We start from the raw sequence: 14,489 nt of genomic DNA on the forward strand, positions 1-14,489 counted from the left end.
AAACAAATTAGAAGTGGGCCTCATGTAGAATTATGATTCAGGGTTTATGTTCAGTGCATCATATTGAAATGAGGGCCAAATGCAACATTCAGACCCAGATTCCCAACACACACAATTTCAGGTATTGTTCAGATCTAGAGTCTGGCTCATGCCAACATTAAATTAAGATAAATAGCACCCTCTTGTGGTGACTCCACTAGGTCAGATTTACATTGAATAAAGTCAGTTCTCCAGATAACACAATGCGGTTTTACAGGCAAAAGGCTTACTCTGTCTACTGCACAATGTTGAAATTGTGCTTGATTTGACCAAGTCCTGGCAAATAAGAGAGTTCAGGACATGTCTCTAACACACTGCTTGGAAAACAGTTACATCACATCACATAGTATAAGATCAAGTGTCAAGATTAACCTCAGCCCTTCCCAAATCCCACCCAAAAACTATATTGGCTAAGATTTTTAAATGAGTGCCTAAAGTTAAGTTCCTAAGCCTATACATAGGCACCTAGACATAAGTGGCCTGATTTCCAGAAGTGTTGAGCACCCACGCATCCCACTGAAGTCCTGGGTGCTCAACACCTTTGAAAAATCTGTCCTTTTATTTAAAGCTATATTTTGACACCCACATTTGAAGAGTCTGGACCAGTGTACTTATATAAACAAAATATTTTGTTTTTAATAACAATTCAGCTCAGTCTCACCCCCTTTAAAAATTAGCCTTCGATTGTTTATAGTTTAGTTTCTGCTTACAGAAACTAACAGGTTTCTCACTTGCCTGAGGGGAGTAGGACTAACTGTTCCCCCCACTGATGTATCTATGTCACTTTACTTCAGGTTAAAGCAAAGACGAATTCTGTTTCCAGTTTAAACAGCTAAGAGGAAAAACATCAAAACCAATTATTTAAGTAATTCTGCAATAAACATTGTAACGAACAAGTGCAGATTCTGCTACTGTAGCTTGCAATATTTTGGTCTGTTATGTCCTATTTGTTCTAAGATGAAGGTCATGTAAATTCCCAGCTACATAATTAAAGAAAAACAAAATCTCAGTAGCTTAATATACTAACCTCACAATAGCCAGCAATTCCCGCTACATCTAGTTTGTGCCCCCCAGACTTCAAACTAGTTAAATTACCTTGAAGGGTTGCTGCGCCCACCAGGCTCATTCTTCAGAGATGTGAGGGTCACTGTAAAGGATTGGTCTTGGTCAGATCCTTAAAAACATGCTTTGTTTGTAGCATCAGGGGCAGAATGGGAGCCAGCACCATCTGTCTGTCACCCAGAGGAAGAAGGAGGCGTTTGTCCCTTTGCCTCAGGCAAGGTGAGAGACAGGTCTGAGGAGCAGACAGCAGGCTACCCTCCTACCAGTATGGCAATGAGCAGTGACAAGGAATGATGAGACAAGCAGCAAGCTGTCACCCTCTGAAAGAAGCGTGGGAGGGAGCTTAGTGGCAAGGCATCTTCCTTTGAGTGTTTTCCCACTAAATTCCTCCTACCTTCCAGTTTTCTATTTATTTCAGGAGATCAGATCCACTCTTTTTCCTCTACAAGATTCCTGGGAAAGACACAATCCCCCCATCCCAATCATCTTCAAGCCATTGCTGTTTGAAACGAGTTTTCAGGTGCTACTGTCCCTGCTACTAATGCAGGAAATTACCAGCACAAGAGGTGAGGTTTATATCTGCAAAAGCAAAGAAGAAGGGTGTAGTTTGTTTATGGGCTCCCTGCTAGGTTGCCTCTTTTTGACTACACAAAGACTGGTCCCCTTACTCACCATCTACTGTCCTTGTCTTGAAAATGTTGATCGGTGAATACAGCAACCCTTAGCTCTCCTGTGGAGTAGCAGTGAATAATGGACATTTTCATTAGTGACTCATCCATATTTGTGTTTACAAATAATACAGACCACAACACACATTTATCTTGCAAAACATGATTTCCCCAAGACAGACCCAGCTTTGAGAGAGAAGGTCTGGGCTCAGCAGGAGCACTGATGGCTGGGCCATCGAGAGTTCAGACAGCATCCCAAACCAATGCTGTCTGGGCCGTGCTAGGGATATCAGGGTGACTCATGCTCTGTCCCTCTCGATCTTCACAAGAACTCTGTGTGTAAGAGGTATCAGGGAAAAAGTGTATATGAGATCCCTTGCCCATGACAGGAGAAAGGCGTCCGACAGGGAGGCGTCCTCCAACCCCAGGAGGGAGCAGTATTGAATTCACTTCTTGTTCTCCCTGGTAGCAAAGAGGTCTACTTAGGGAGTTCCCCACCTCTGGAAAATACTGTCGGCCATCTCCTGGTGGAGACACCACCCTGGTGAGAACAAAAAGTCCTGCTCAGACCATCTGCCAGTGTATTTCTCAAACCTGGTAGATGGACTGCTTCCAGATAGATGATATGGCTCATGCAGAATTCCCACAGATGCAAAGCTTTGTGACAGAGGGCTGAAGATTTGGCTCCCCCTTTTCTGTTGATGTAATCCATGGTAGCAGTGTTGTCCGTCAGGACTCTTACCACTTCATTGGAAAGGTGTGGTAGGAATACCTTGCAGGCCAGGCAAATCACCCTGAACACTCTGATGTTGTTGTGGAGAGACGACTCTTCCCTGGACCAAAAACCTTGAGTCCTTACACCACCGAGGTGGGCACCCAAGCCCACATCTGAAGCGTCTGTTACCAACGACAGAGTCAGTCTGGGGGCCACGAAAAGTATCCCTGCCAATATATGCCGATGGTCCAGCCACCATGACAGGGAAGTAAGTACATTTTGGGGGAGTTGGGGGGGGCGAAATCGTGAGTACTGTGTCCAAGGAATGTCTGGCTGGTGAGTAAACCATGGCAAGCCACAACTGGAGTGGCCAAAGTCGCATCCTGGCATGCCAGACCACGTATGTACACACTGTCATGTGCTCTAGGAGACTGAGGCACACGCTTGCAGGTAGACAGGTAGTCGGGCTATGAGCCCTGACATTGTCAAGAATGTGTCTTTTGGCTTGAGTAGAGTCCAGGACTGTCCCTACGAACTCTTTTTTGAACTTGTGTTAATATTGATTTTTGCTCGTTTATTAACAGGCCCAGTGACCAGCAGGTTTCCCTCACGATCTCGATGCTACATTGGACCTGTCCCCGAGAATGACCCCAGATCAGTCAGTCGTCCAGGTAAGATAAAACCTGCACTCCTCTGCGCGAGGTGAGCCACCTTTACCGCCATACGTTTAGTGAATATGCGCAGCGCGGTGGAGAGGCCAAACAGTAGGACCGCAAATTGGTAGTGTTGGGAGCCCACAGTAAATCGCAGGAATCTGTGACCCGGGAAGATTGCAATATGAAAACAGGCGTCCTTTAAATCTAGAGCAGTGTATCACTCCCCTGGATCCAGGGAGGGGATGATAGCTGCCAGAGTGACCATACAAAATTTTAGCATTTTGAGGCATCTGTTCAAAGCACATAGGTCTAGAATGGGCTACAGCCCTCCTTTGGCTTTGGGAATCAGAAAGTAGTGGGAGTAGAACCCTTTCCCCTCAATGCTTGAGGGACCTCTTCCAGTGTGCCCACATACAGCAGGGTCTGCACCTCCTGAATGAGGAGTTGCTCATGAGAGGGGTCTCTGAAAAAGGATGGGGAGGAAGGGTGGGAAGGTGGGAGTGAAAGAAACTGGAGGATATAGCCAAAAGCTACTGTGTTTGGAACCCAGCGGTCCATCGTTATAGCCCTCCAAGTGGGAAAGAAAGATGCTAAGCGGAAGAAAATAAACTGGAATTTGGATCTTGAATGAAGACTGGTAGTCGCTTTTGGGCGCACCTTCAAAAGCCTCGCTTTCCCCCTGAGGGATGGCAGCTTGGTCCCAATCTCAAGGCCAAGCCTGGCGAATTGCCCCAACAGCACTTATAGTTCTTGTGCCTCCTCCTATAGGGCTCCATCTGGGGCTGACCCCCGAATCGCTGCTGCTGAGAGGGCCTGAAGTGTCTTCTGGATGAAGACGAGGCCCAACGATCTCAGAGTAGCCCTTGAGTCTTTGAACCCAGGCAGCTTGGCATCCGTCTGGTTAGCGAAGAGGGTGGAATCATCAAATGGAAGGTTCTGGATGGATTGTTGGACTTCCATCGAAAGACCGGACGATTGGAGCCAGGACCCTCTCCTCATCAACACTACGGAAGCCATAGCCCACGTCACCGAGTCTGCTGCCGCTTGCAGGGAGGCTCTGGCCACTGCTTTCCCTTCCTCCAGGACTGCTTCAAACCCCTGCTTGGAGGACTGTGGGAAGGAGTCGGCGAACTTCTCCAGCGACTGCCAGATATTGAAATGGCAATGACCTAAAAGCGCCTGCTGATTGGACATTCTCAGCTGTAGGCTCGCTGTTGAGTACACTTTGTGACCAAATAAATCTAATTTCTTGGCTTCTGTTTTTGGGCATTGAACTCGTTAACTGCCACCACAACCAGCAAACCCAGGGATGGGTGCATGTATAGATGTTCAACCCCCTGGGTGGGCACATAATATTTCTTCTCTGGCCGCTTGGATATGGGGGACAGGGAAGCTGGGGTCTGCCACAGCGAGCTTCAGCACCCCATCGTGCACTGGGAGGGCCACTGTGGAAGGGACTGAGGATGCCAGGATACCAAAGAGTTCATCCACTGGCTCAGAAAGTTCCTCTTTTTGAGGCCCAGGTTAGCCGCTACCCACTTCAACAGATCTTGGAGTGCCCTGTAATCGTCCAGAGGAGTGGCATAGGAGGGGCCCACGACAGCCTTGTTTGGTGAGGAGGATGAAGAGGGTCATCTGAGGGTAAGCCAGCTCTTCCTCCCTGGTCGGGGTCATGACCGAAGGGCGACCGGACAAAGAGCCTTCTTGGTCCGACTCAATATATACCTCTGGTGCCACAGCTGGGCCCTTGGAGGATTGTGGTACCAAGACACCCGCAGACAACTGAGCATACGTCATCGTGGCCTGAGGGAACTCTCATGGATTCCAAAATTGCCAGGGACCTGGTCACTGACCTTGTGGCCACCCTCCCATCTGCAGCAGCATGGGGAACCCAGTGGGCTGGTTGGGGGCTTGTCCTTTTGGGGGACAACTACATCTTCTCCAGAGTCTGAGGAGCTCAGTGCTGGCAACCATGGGGGCACTGATGCCACATGTTTTTCTGCAATGCTTCTTAAGCACCTGGACTCCAGTGACAAGGAGCAGTTCTGAGAACCCAAGCGCCGCTCATGCCTTGATCGCGTCTTGTCTTTGGGCTTCTTGCAGGGATTTTTGCGGTGCTGGGGCTCCAGAGATTCTCCACGGAGGCTCGTGGGGCAGTGCCGGGGGCTTGGCGATCGCTGTCATTCCAGAGATCGACGATGGTGTTCTTCAGTCCAGTACTGACGTTCCGGTCACCAATGCCTGGCACCCGGTGTCTGAAGACTTGACCCCAAGCTATGCCAACGCGATACCGGGGATCAGTGCCAGGACTCTGGTGACCGCTGTGAAACTGGCGTGGAAGGGAGGGGCTGTGGTGGAATCAGCACCAGCTTTCCCTTCGATTGGCTTCCGGCCTGAGCATCTGAACTTCGGTGTGCCACTCTACCCTCCTGCGGCGTAAGCGGCACCGGCAAGGCCAACAGGTCCTTCATCATCTGAAATGCCTCAGGCGTAGAAGGGACTAATAAGCAGCACAGTCCCCAGAGTTGGCAGTGTTACTGGAGTTGGGCTCGACGTCCTCACAGACGGAGGCATTCTTGGGGCTGAATCAGCCTTCCCTGCAATGTCCGGGCTCTTCTTAGCCGACTTCGGCTCTTTTTTGGCATGCGCCTCTCTTCCTCGGTGTCAGTGATGTCAATTGGTGCCGAGTGGGCACCGGCACCAGAGGAGCACTTCTGGTTGACGCTGCCGTACTGGGTGCCGAGTCCGACTGCAGTTCCGACACCAGTCTGAGAGCTGATTCCATGAAAAGGGCCTTAAGTCTAATGTCTCGGTCCTTCTTGGTTCTGGGGCAAAATCCTTTACAGATCTTACACTTTTCACAAAGGCACTTCAGACAGCTCTGGTGAGGATCACTCAAAGGCATAGGCTTCTTACAAGAAGCACAGGGTTTAAAACCCGGGGACTGGGGCATGCCCTGACCCTGGGTAAATAAACAACTATATACACTATTAAAAACAGAGAACCTCTAAGAATACTGTAGCTTGAAGGAGCAAGAGAGTGTTCCAGCACCGTCAAGGGCAGTAAGAAAGAACTGAGGGGGAGCGGGGCTGGCGGCACCCTATATACAAACGCATACATGTGCTGCTGCAGAGGGTGCTAGAGTCAGCCCTATGGGTACCATTCAGGGAAAAATTTCCGGCAGTGATGCATGCAGGGTGCACACATCTAATTCTGAATGGACATGAGCAAACAGTTGAAGAAATTTTTCACTTTAAAACAAGACAAGAATCTCAGGCCCATCAGTGTAGCCTGGCCGTATAATTTGAGAAAACCCTTGCTAAGTAATGCATACGTTACACAAAAGCACCCTTGCCTCTGTTAAAGGAATGTCGGGTTCAAATAAAATGGCTTAATCTAAGTTAAACGCTATCTTACATGGTTAAAACAGAAAGAGGTAAGACTTCAGTTTCTTCTATTAATGTTCAGTTACTGTTTATACTTCTCTGTTTAGAGGTCAGACCTACAGATCCCATCTTGCAACACTTTCATTACTTTACACAAGTAGTTCTACTGAGTCAGTGGAACTACACTGTATTAGCTTGCTGGATCAGGGCTTGAATTAGCCAGGATATTTAAACATAGATCCAGTGGTGTGTGTGATTTGTCTGCACAAATACAATCCTTGGTTTCTTTGCACTATAGGGTTTTGCTGTTTTTATTTATTTATTAAAAATGAACCCACGTTATATGTTGGTTTGGAAGGATAAGATTTTTATCTGTAAATGATGGTAAATGTTGATTTCATTGTATACACAGTTCCAGAGGGGTAGCTGTGTTAGTCTATATACAGCAAAAACAACGAGAGTTCTGTAGCACTTTAAAGGCTAACACATTTAATTTCAGCAGGCATAAGCTTTCGTGGGCTTCTAAGGAAGTGGACTGAAGCCCGCGAAAGCTTATGCCTGCTGAAATTAAATGTGTTAGTCTTTAAAGTGCTACAGAACTCTCGTCGTGTTTATTTTATACACAGACATACAAGCCAATGGGAAAAATGTTTCCATTGATGATTGAAATTTACAGATAGGCAAAGAAAGAAAAATGCTGGTTGAGAATTTGAGCATTTAATGGAAGGATATTTACTTTGTATAGTTTGACTTATGGTGATGACACTGTTTATTGATTTTAAAAGCTTTAAACTTTTTATATCTCATTGACTAGTTATTAAATAATCATTTTGCCTCCCATTCTCACAACTAAAAATTTAAATGAATAAAAATGCTTAAAATAAACTATCAAAATTATAAAATAAAATTCTTCCAAGTCTAGTTATATTGTAGATTTCTGGTGGGAAGTTAGATTAGACTCATTTAAAAATACATTGTCAAGGAGCCTATACATAAGGTCATTTTGTAGGGGTGAGAACTGCAGTTTACACTGAAAATTCTAAAAAGTTTTTTTGTTTTTTAAAGTCAGGAGAATATTTGCATTCCCTTTAAAGTATTTACATAACCTGATAGGCTCCCTTTAAACTGTATTAAGAAGTTATGGACGTTCATCCTGGCCCCATTTATTAAGAGGGAGAAACTGGAGTTACAGGTTCTCTCGGCTGCTCTGCCACTAACTTTCAATGACTGAACCTGTACCTCAGTTTCCACTGAAATCAAGGACTGAAAATTCATTTATGTCATGTACATCATAAACTGTTCCTCTGTGTTCTTCTGCAATTAAGGAGAATGGCCAAGATTTTCAACAGGGACTCGTGATTGTGGGCACCTCCTTTGAGATACTTTAAAGGGGCCTGGTTTTCAGTTGTCCGATACACTTTCAGGCCCCTTTAAAACGCCAAGTTGGGCACCCAGAATCACTAATGACTCGAAAAATCTTGGCTAATAGTAATTGATAAAGTAGGGTGGTTGTATAGGCTGCTTGCTGTGCCTTCACTAACTCCCTCTGAATTGCACCCAAAGATAGGTCTTTTCCACAGATTGAAAAAAAAGAAATTGAAGATACCTTAACCTGAATCTTTGGAAATGGGAAGAAAACCCCTTCATTGTTTCTCTTCTATGATGAACACTGCCAGTTCTTTTTAATATCTTCTCATATGGAAGCTGTTCCAGATCTCTAATAATTTTTGTTGCCTCTCTGTACCTTTTCCAATTCTAAACTATATCTTTGATAGGACGCAGTATATAAGTGAGTGTATCATGTATTTATATAGTAGCATTATGATATTTTCTTTTATTACCTATCACTTTCCTAAGGGTTGCTAACATAGTTAGCTTTTTTGACTCCTACTGCACAGATTGACCAAATGATGTGAGCCAAGAGGTTTTCTTGAACTTTTCCCAGTACTGTGCATCAGCTGTAATTGAACAATTTACTTATTAGTGCCAAAGTTCAGCTAAAATGTTTACCATTCAGGAAAAGTGCAAGTCAGAGCAGCACATTTTCTGGAGATTTGCTCTAACAGAAGTTAAAAAGGTTTCAGATTTATAACCAATGTAAGCAATTAAAATACAGAGTACCTGATCTTATTTTGTTGTTTATATTTCAAAATTCTTTTGGTTCGGTGAACAACTTAACTACTATTAAGTTATATTATAAAATCTATTAACTATGTATGGAAGGATACGTTTAACATATTTCCTATCACCTTTTAAAGCAAATCACATTTATACTCAATACCAAATGAAGTGATTGTTTACATGACATGTTAAAATACAATGCTGAGATTAAAGTATAAACAACATAAGTGAATGGTCCCCAACTACTAACATTTAAACTTGACACAATAGGCCCCAGAAGGGTTACACCATCCAAACCAGAGCTAGTTTGGTAACCAGGATAAGCACTGTTGAGTGTGCTTAACCTCATCAAGTGTTACATTTTATCTACTTTAATGTTAGTTTTTATGTTTTAGATTTCCCTTCCTTCCTTTCTCTCCTGTATAATCCAAACATTGTTTATTAACCTGGTTAAAAGATAAAGTCTGTATATAGTGCTCCAAAAGTCTCCCTTCAAGGCCAAACATCAAGATGTTTTGCTTTTCTGAATGTCAAAGAATCAGCAATTACGCAGAAACATTTGAGACAAATTGCTCACAAAGAATTTTTAATTCATTTATTACCTGTGCACAAGAGAAATAGCTACCAATAAAAACTCAAAAGATATACAGTATTTTTACATGGTGGTTAAAAGTAATTAGAACATCACAACATGGTCAGAAAGTAATGCTTCCAATTACAAATCATAATGCATGTTAGAATCTCAATGGGAGAAGCCAAAAAGCCTTAGAAGCAGTTTCAGAGAATATAGTGCTCCTTCAATCTACACAAAGATTAAGGTAATTTACAGTCAATCCTTGTGAATACTGAGAAAATGTTACAATGCATGTTTCTGTACAGTTAGATGTAGACTTAGAGATAATTAGATCAATAATCCTAGCATATTTTAAATGAACTTGCCTAAGCACTTTTGCGGAGAGATGTTTACCAAAGATGCTTGAAGTTTCTACATTAGAAATGTGTCATTTAATTTTATTTGTTCTGGATTTTTTTTGGTTACATATACTCATTCTATTGCAATGTGTAAGTTCCTAGATGTGAACTGTTTCCAATGTGTATATTGTGTGGATATTTTATACAAATAAAAGCAAAAATGATAGATAAATCAAATGGTATAAATCTTAACGGCATTTTGCTAGCAAAAAATACATGCTGAAGTCACAAAAAGCAGTATTGGTACCCACAAATTATAACATCATTTAATTTGTTTCCTTTTTAATAATTTGTATTCTACATAAATTACTACCCAAAGCTAATGTTTAAGTAGTAAATAAATTGGACAACTGTAGGTAAGACAAATCCTGTTCATTCAACTGTGAAATATATTTGTTTTAAAAAAATCACAATAAATGCAAAATGAATAGAAGTGTTTGATGCATGCAACAACTGTGAGTGAAAAAGCATTGATTCCCACTGTTCAAAGAAAACTACTGCACTCCACCTTAAAATGCATCAGACTGGTTTTAGTTATAACAAGACAATCCCAAGAGTCAGAATGAAATAAAGCAGGTATTTTAAAGTTTTAAGAGCTGTTATCAAAAATAAATTACATTTTTCCAGTTAAAGAAATGTTGCTATGATGGCTGGGAGCCCAGTAGCCTTTCAATAGCTGCATTGATATCTCCTCCTGTTGCTATTAGAGCTTGTAAATTTGCTTCACGGTTCAAAAAGCCCATTGCACTGAGCTGCTCCAGTTGTTGCTGAAATCTGACTTCTGGATTTTGTAACTGCTAAAAAGAGGACAATTTATTTCAAGCTGTAGTCATAGGCTTAATACAAATACTGTGACCAAATTGTATTAGATGACTAAAACATTTTATTCTATTCCATACTTTGTCTTGGCCTATTCCTGCAACTAATGTGTCCTTTAACTCTCCAAAACCAGATGACAAAATTGAACAACTGCAATTGAATAGCATCTTTCTCTGATGATAGTCTGCCTACTGGTTTAAGAACACCTGTACCAAAAGTTGCTTGTTTTTTAAATGACTGCAAGATGTGCTGCATAGTTTGATATGATGTAAGGAAGTAAAACAAGATAATCTGATTGAGAATAATTTCCTTAAAATAGTGTCATTAATAGTTTGTTCTTGTAAGTGAAATGAAGAATTAAATCCACTGATGCTATACGCTGGAAATTTTGGGTAAACTCACTGTTGACAATAGTGTTACTGACTGTGATGAGGCATAGTAGTTATTCATGTTATTGACATACCACTTTTTTTTTCTTTCTTTTTAATTTCTGAAGGCTTTAAAAAAGGTCAAGTAATATTTTAAGTTTGCAAAAGTTTTATAACAACTAGAACTTCTAAATGGGAAACTGAAGAGCTGTGCTTTTATGGTCTGATCCTGCTCCCACGCAATCAAAAGCAGAATTCCTACTGACTTCGATCATGCAGGGTTGAACCCTTACAAATTTATGATAGTTAGAAGCATTCTTTGAAACCATTTTAGTTTTAAGTGACAAAATATTTAAAAACAACAAGCCCCAAAAAACTACACGTCTTGCTGTTTCAAGAAGTTGTCATTCCTATAGTTCTTTAGCTCTGATTTTGACAGGTACGCAACAAAGGAGGAACTGTTTTTCAAATACTAGGTTTTTAGAGATTGAACAGTTTACAAGAGTTCGTGACCAACCCATAAAATACAAAAACTTTTTTGTTTATTGTTAAGGCTGCCATTCCATCTTGTCTCCAGCTGTTACGCCCATGCTCAAACAATACAGCACAGATGGTATGACTGTTCTGAAGCCCCATATTACCTAAGTAGTAGGGGAAAATTAAATGGACACCAAAAATTTTTCTGTCCAACATTTGTACCTATTTGTTACTTGGAACTCAGTTTAACAGATTAAGCAAAACCATTTTGCTCTGATTTTTAGTTTATTGTGTGCATTTTGCAGAATGTTATGTATTGTGAGTGTCCTTTGCCTGTATAGGTCCTTGATATAGCAACTAAGCTGATAAATATTTTGAAGATAACAAAATGTTATTGTACAAAACAAGAAATAGCATAAATCTTAGAGATTAGTATCCAAAACAACTTAACTTGCTTTTTGAAATCTAGTTCATTTCAAGTTTGCAATGCCTCTATAAGAATTATTAAAAATTAAGAATTTTATAGGTTTTGTCAGTCTAAGTTTGCTCTTTGTACTCCTGAGGATATTTTCTACGTTGTGAGAAACATTTACCACCAGCTCAGTCTTTCAGACCAATACAATACAAATGACACCTACACAGAATTGAAGTTTTTGGATTTTTGAAAAAGGAAATAGAATGGGCAGAAGCAAAAGTGAAAGGCTTAAAATCCACATAAAATCTGTTATTTTCTCTGTGGATGTGAACAACTCAAGGGATAATGATCCCCAGGACAAAAGTATTCAAATTTCAATTTTTCCAGCATTTATTTTCACATTTGGGAAAGTAACAGTTTTCTCGATCAGTCCTCTCATCCAACCAGGGGCCAGCAGTATTAAGCACATGCTTTTTAAAGTACTTTCTCCTACTGCCCTTTTTCGTCCTACATCAATACATCAAATATTAAAAACATCTTGAAGTTCTAGGATTTAGCCATTTGCTACCTTACCTGGGAATTTGCACCAGCAAGTGCCTGCAACATTTGCTGAACGAACTGTTGGTGACCAGGTTCAGCAACTCCTGAGGCTGGACTTGTATTTTCACTGGGAATGGAGCTAGGTACGGCTGTCCCTGTAGGACCTCCAGTGCTTCCTAATCCCCCTAAGCCAGGATTAAATCTGCAGAGATGAGGAACAGCAATACTACATTCACTTTTGTATTCAAGCAAAATCAATCATCATATACTGTTACTTCCCCGCCCCCAACTGTCATATTGGGATTCTATGGATATCAGTGGGAATGGAGAATGTAAATTTAACATAGTGAATAAAGTACAAAAGCATCCAAATACAATAAGTTCCATTATAAACATTAACATTTTAACATGCACAAAAGGGAAAAAAGTAGCAGATGCCTAAAATGAAGATGTTTAGTAAACTGAAGATGGAGTTTGTGTGGAACAGCTTGTGCAACTGGACAAGTTTCTAAATTTAGAGAGGCAAGACAAAAAGCTGAAAAATATAGCACACAGATTTAAAAGAAATAATTGAAGAAATGCACAAGTTCGTCAGGCTCACTCTTACCCTGGTATAAGCCCTGGTGCTTCTGTTGCTAGTGTCTGCAAACCCTGCTGAATCTGTAACAAAGCTTGCATTGCTCTAGGGTTTGACATTGCTGACAGCGTGTCAGGGTTCTGCATCTAAGAACAGGAAATAAACTCACTGTGTAACGGAAACACGTACAAAGTTAATTTTTATCACTATTTGGGTTTTTTTGTAGTAAACACCAGCCTCTCAATACCTGCTATTGCTCATCTTTTTATTCTAATACCTCTCTGCAGCCCCGTTGTAATGGTTCACTCTTTCAAAATAGCAGCTCCCCCAACACCCTTCAAGTCTGGGGGAGAGTGACAGATATGGCAATATCCTCAAAAAGAGTTATGTATTAAATGCAAAGCGTATGTATTATTGGGGGGTGGGATTGCATGTAACTTCTTGAGGGAGGGATGTGATGTAAGACCCGGAAGTTCAAATGACTATACTGAGATTATGCCAGACAAGAATGGATTTTCTGGGACAATAAGGGTGAAGTGAATTACCCAGGGAATCTCTAAGGAAAGGTTCATGCAAATTACCACTAATGGTGATGCAGAAGCTCAGCCTTTTGAAGCTGCACCCTGAGGAGAGGGTGCTTGTCTTCTGACTACCTCTTCCTGGAAACTGCAGGTTAATGGCCTGAGCTGTATAAAGACGACCCAGGGATGTGGGCAGGTGGCTGCTGCCCATCTTCATGCCGGGGTGCTGGAGGCGGTCCCTTGGCTCAGAGCCAGGGCGCAGGTGGCTGCCACCCAGCTGCGAGCCCAGCTCATGAGCCGCAGGAAGCTTCCACTGGGCTCCCACCTGGGAGCTGGGGCCTGCCTCCCAGCTAGGACCGGGTGGGAAGTGCATGGCTGCAGCCCGGATTCCCAGAACTATGGTGGCTGCCGCCCGCCTCCCAGCTGGGAGCTGTGACTGAGCAGGAAGCGGGGGGCTGCTGCCCACCTTCCCCAGAAGCCGGGGACTGCCACATGCCTCCCAGCTAGGGGCTGGGACCGGGTGGGAAGCGGGCTGCTGCTGCCCGGCTTCCCCAGAAGTCGGCAGCTGCCACCTGCCTCCCCTTCACTCTGTTTTTTCCTGGGTACCCCCAGCCTGTCTCTCACATACCCCCAGGGGTACGCGTACCACAGGTTGAGAAACTATGCTCTAGAAGCACTGTTGCTCACTATTCTCCCAGCAAAGCGTATCATCTGACATACATGATCTTCAGCCTAAGAGTGGAAGTTTCCAAGCTAATTTCTAAATTCGTTTAATAGTGTTGATATGTAACCAGACTGGATGTGCAGAGGCACTCAACTAACATAGGCATACACAATCTAAGAACATAGTTTGAAATAGTCCTTTTTTTTTTTTTGGCTATGCATCGAAGAGGCCTGCTATTAAGTTCAGATTTTGCAAGTGTATGCCCACTACCCCCTCTCTCTGCATTATCTATAGTGCCAATCCAGTCTACCGATGTACAAGAATGCTACCTATACAATCTGATTATACACTTAAAGTGGTTGGTTCAAGTTCCTCTTCACCCTGTTGAAACATCAGAACCTGTGTCTTTGAGCACAAGTCAAATCCTGAAATCTGAAAATCTCTAGACACTAGAAGTGTCAAATATGAAACTGAACTTCATGACTTGAC

General features: G+C 42.5%; 1 protein-coding gene and 1 long non-coding RNA gene across 3 annotated transcripts in view; one reads left to right on the forward strand and one right to left on the reverse strand.

Annotated features, from left to right (window-relative positions):
* Window positions 1-716: 716 nt before the first annotated feature.
* LOC137167238 (uncharacterized) lies at window positions 717-5,323 on the forward strand. Its single transcript, XR_010924065.1, has 3 exons — window positions 717-1,667; window positions 3,069-3,155; window positions 3,909-5,323. It is a non-coding gene; the product is annotated as an uncharacterized lncRNA (long non-coding RNA).
* A 3,897-nt stretch (window positions 5,324-9,220) lies between these two features.
* UBQLN1 (ubiquilin 1) overlaps window positions 9,221-14,489 on the reverse strand; it is a 33,799-nt gene continuing 28,530 nt past the window's right edge. Inside the window, exons 9-11 of one of the 2 annotated variants that reach the window (XM_067569319.1) lie at window positions 12,846-12,961; window positions 12,272-12,440; window positions 9,221-10,413 (exon numbers count right to left, since the gene is read on the reverse strand). In XM_067569319.1, coding sequence (XP_067425420.1) covers window positions 10,261-10,413; window positions 12,272-12,440; window positions 12,846-12,961 — 438 coding nt within the window. In that variant the 3' untranslated portion in view covers window positions 9,221-10,260. Of the gene's footprint in view, window positions 10,417-12,271; window positions 12,441-12,845; window positions 12,962-14,489 lie in introns of both variants that reach the window. The other variant, XM_067569318.1, reaches the window with a different exon arrangement.

The sequence above is a fragment of the Emydura macquarii genome, unplaced genomic scaffold (assembly GCF_026122565.2).
Source record: "Emydura macquarii macquarii isolate MOO-44397 ecotype Brisbane River unplaced genomic scaffold, CSIRO-AGI_Emac_v2 contig_2897, whole genome shotgun sequence".
NCBI classification, from domain to species: domain Eukaryota; kingdom Metazoa; phylum Chordata; order Testudines; family Chelidae; genus Emydura; species Emydura macquarii.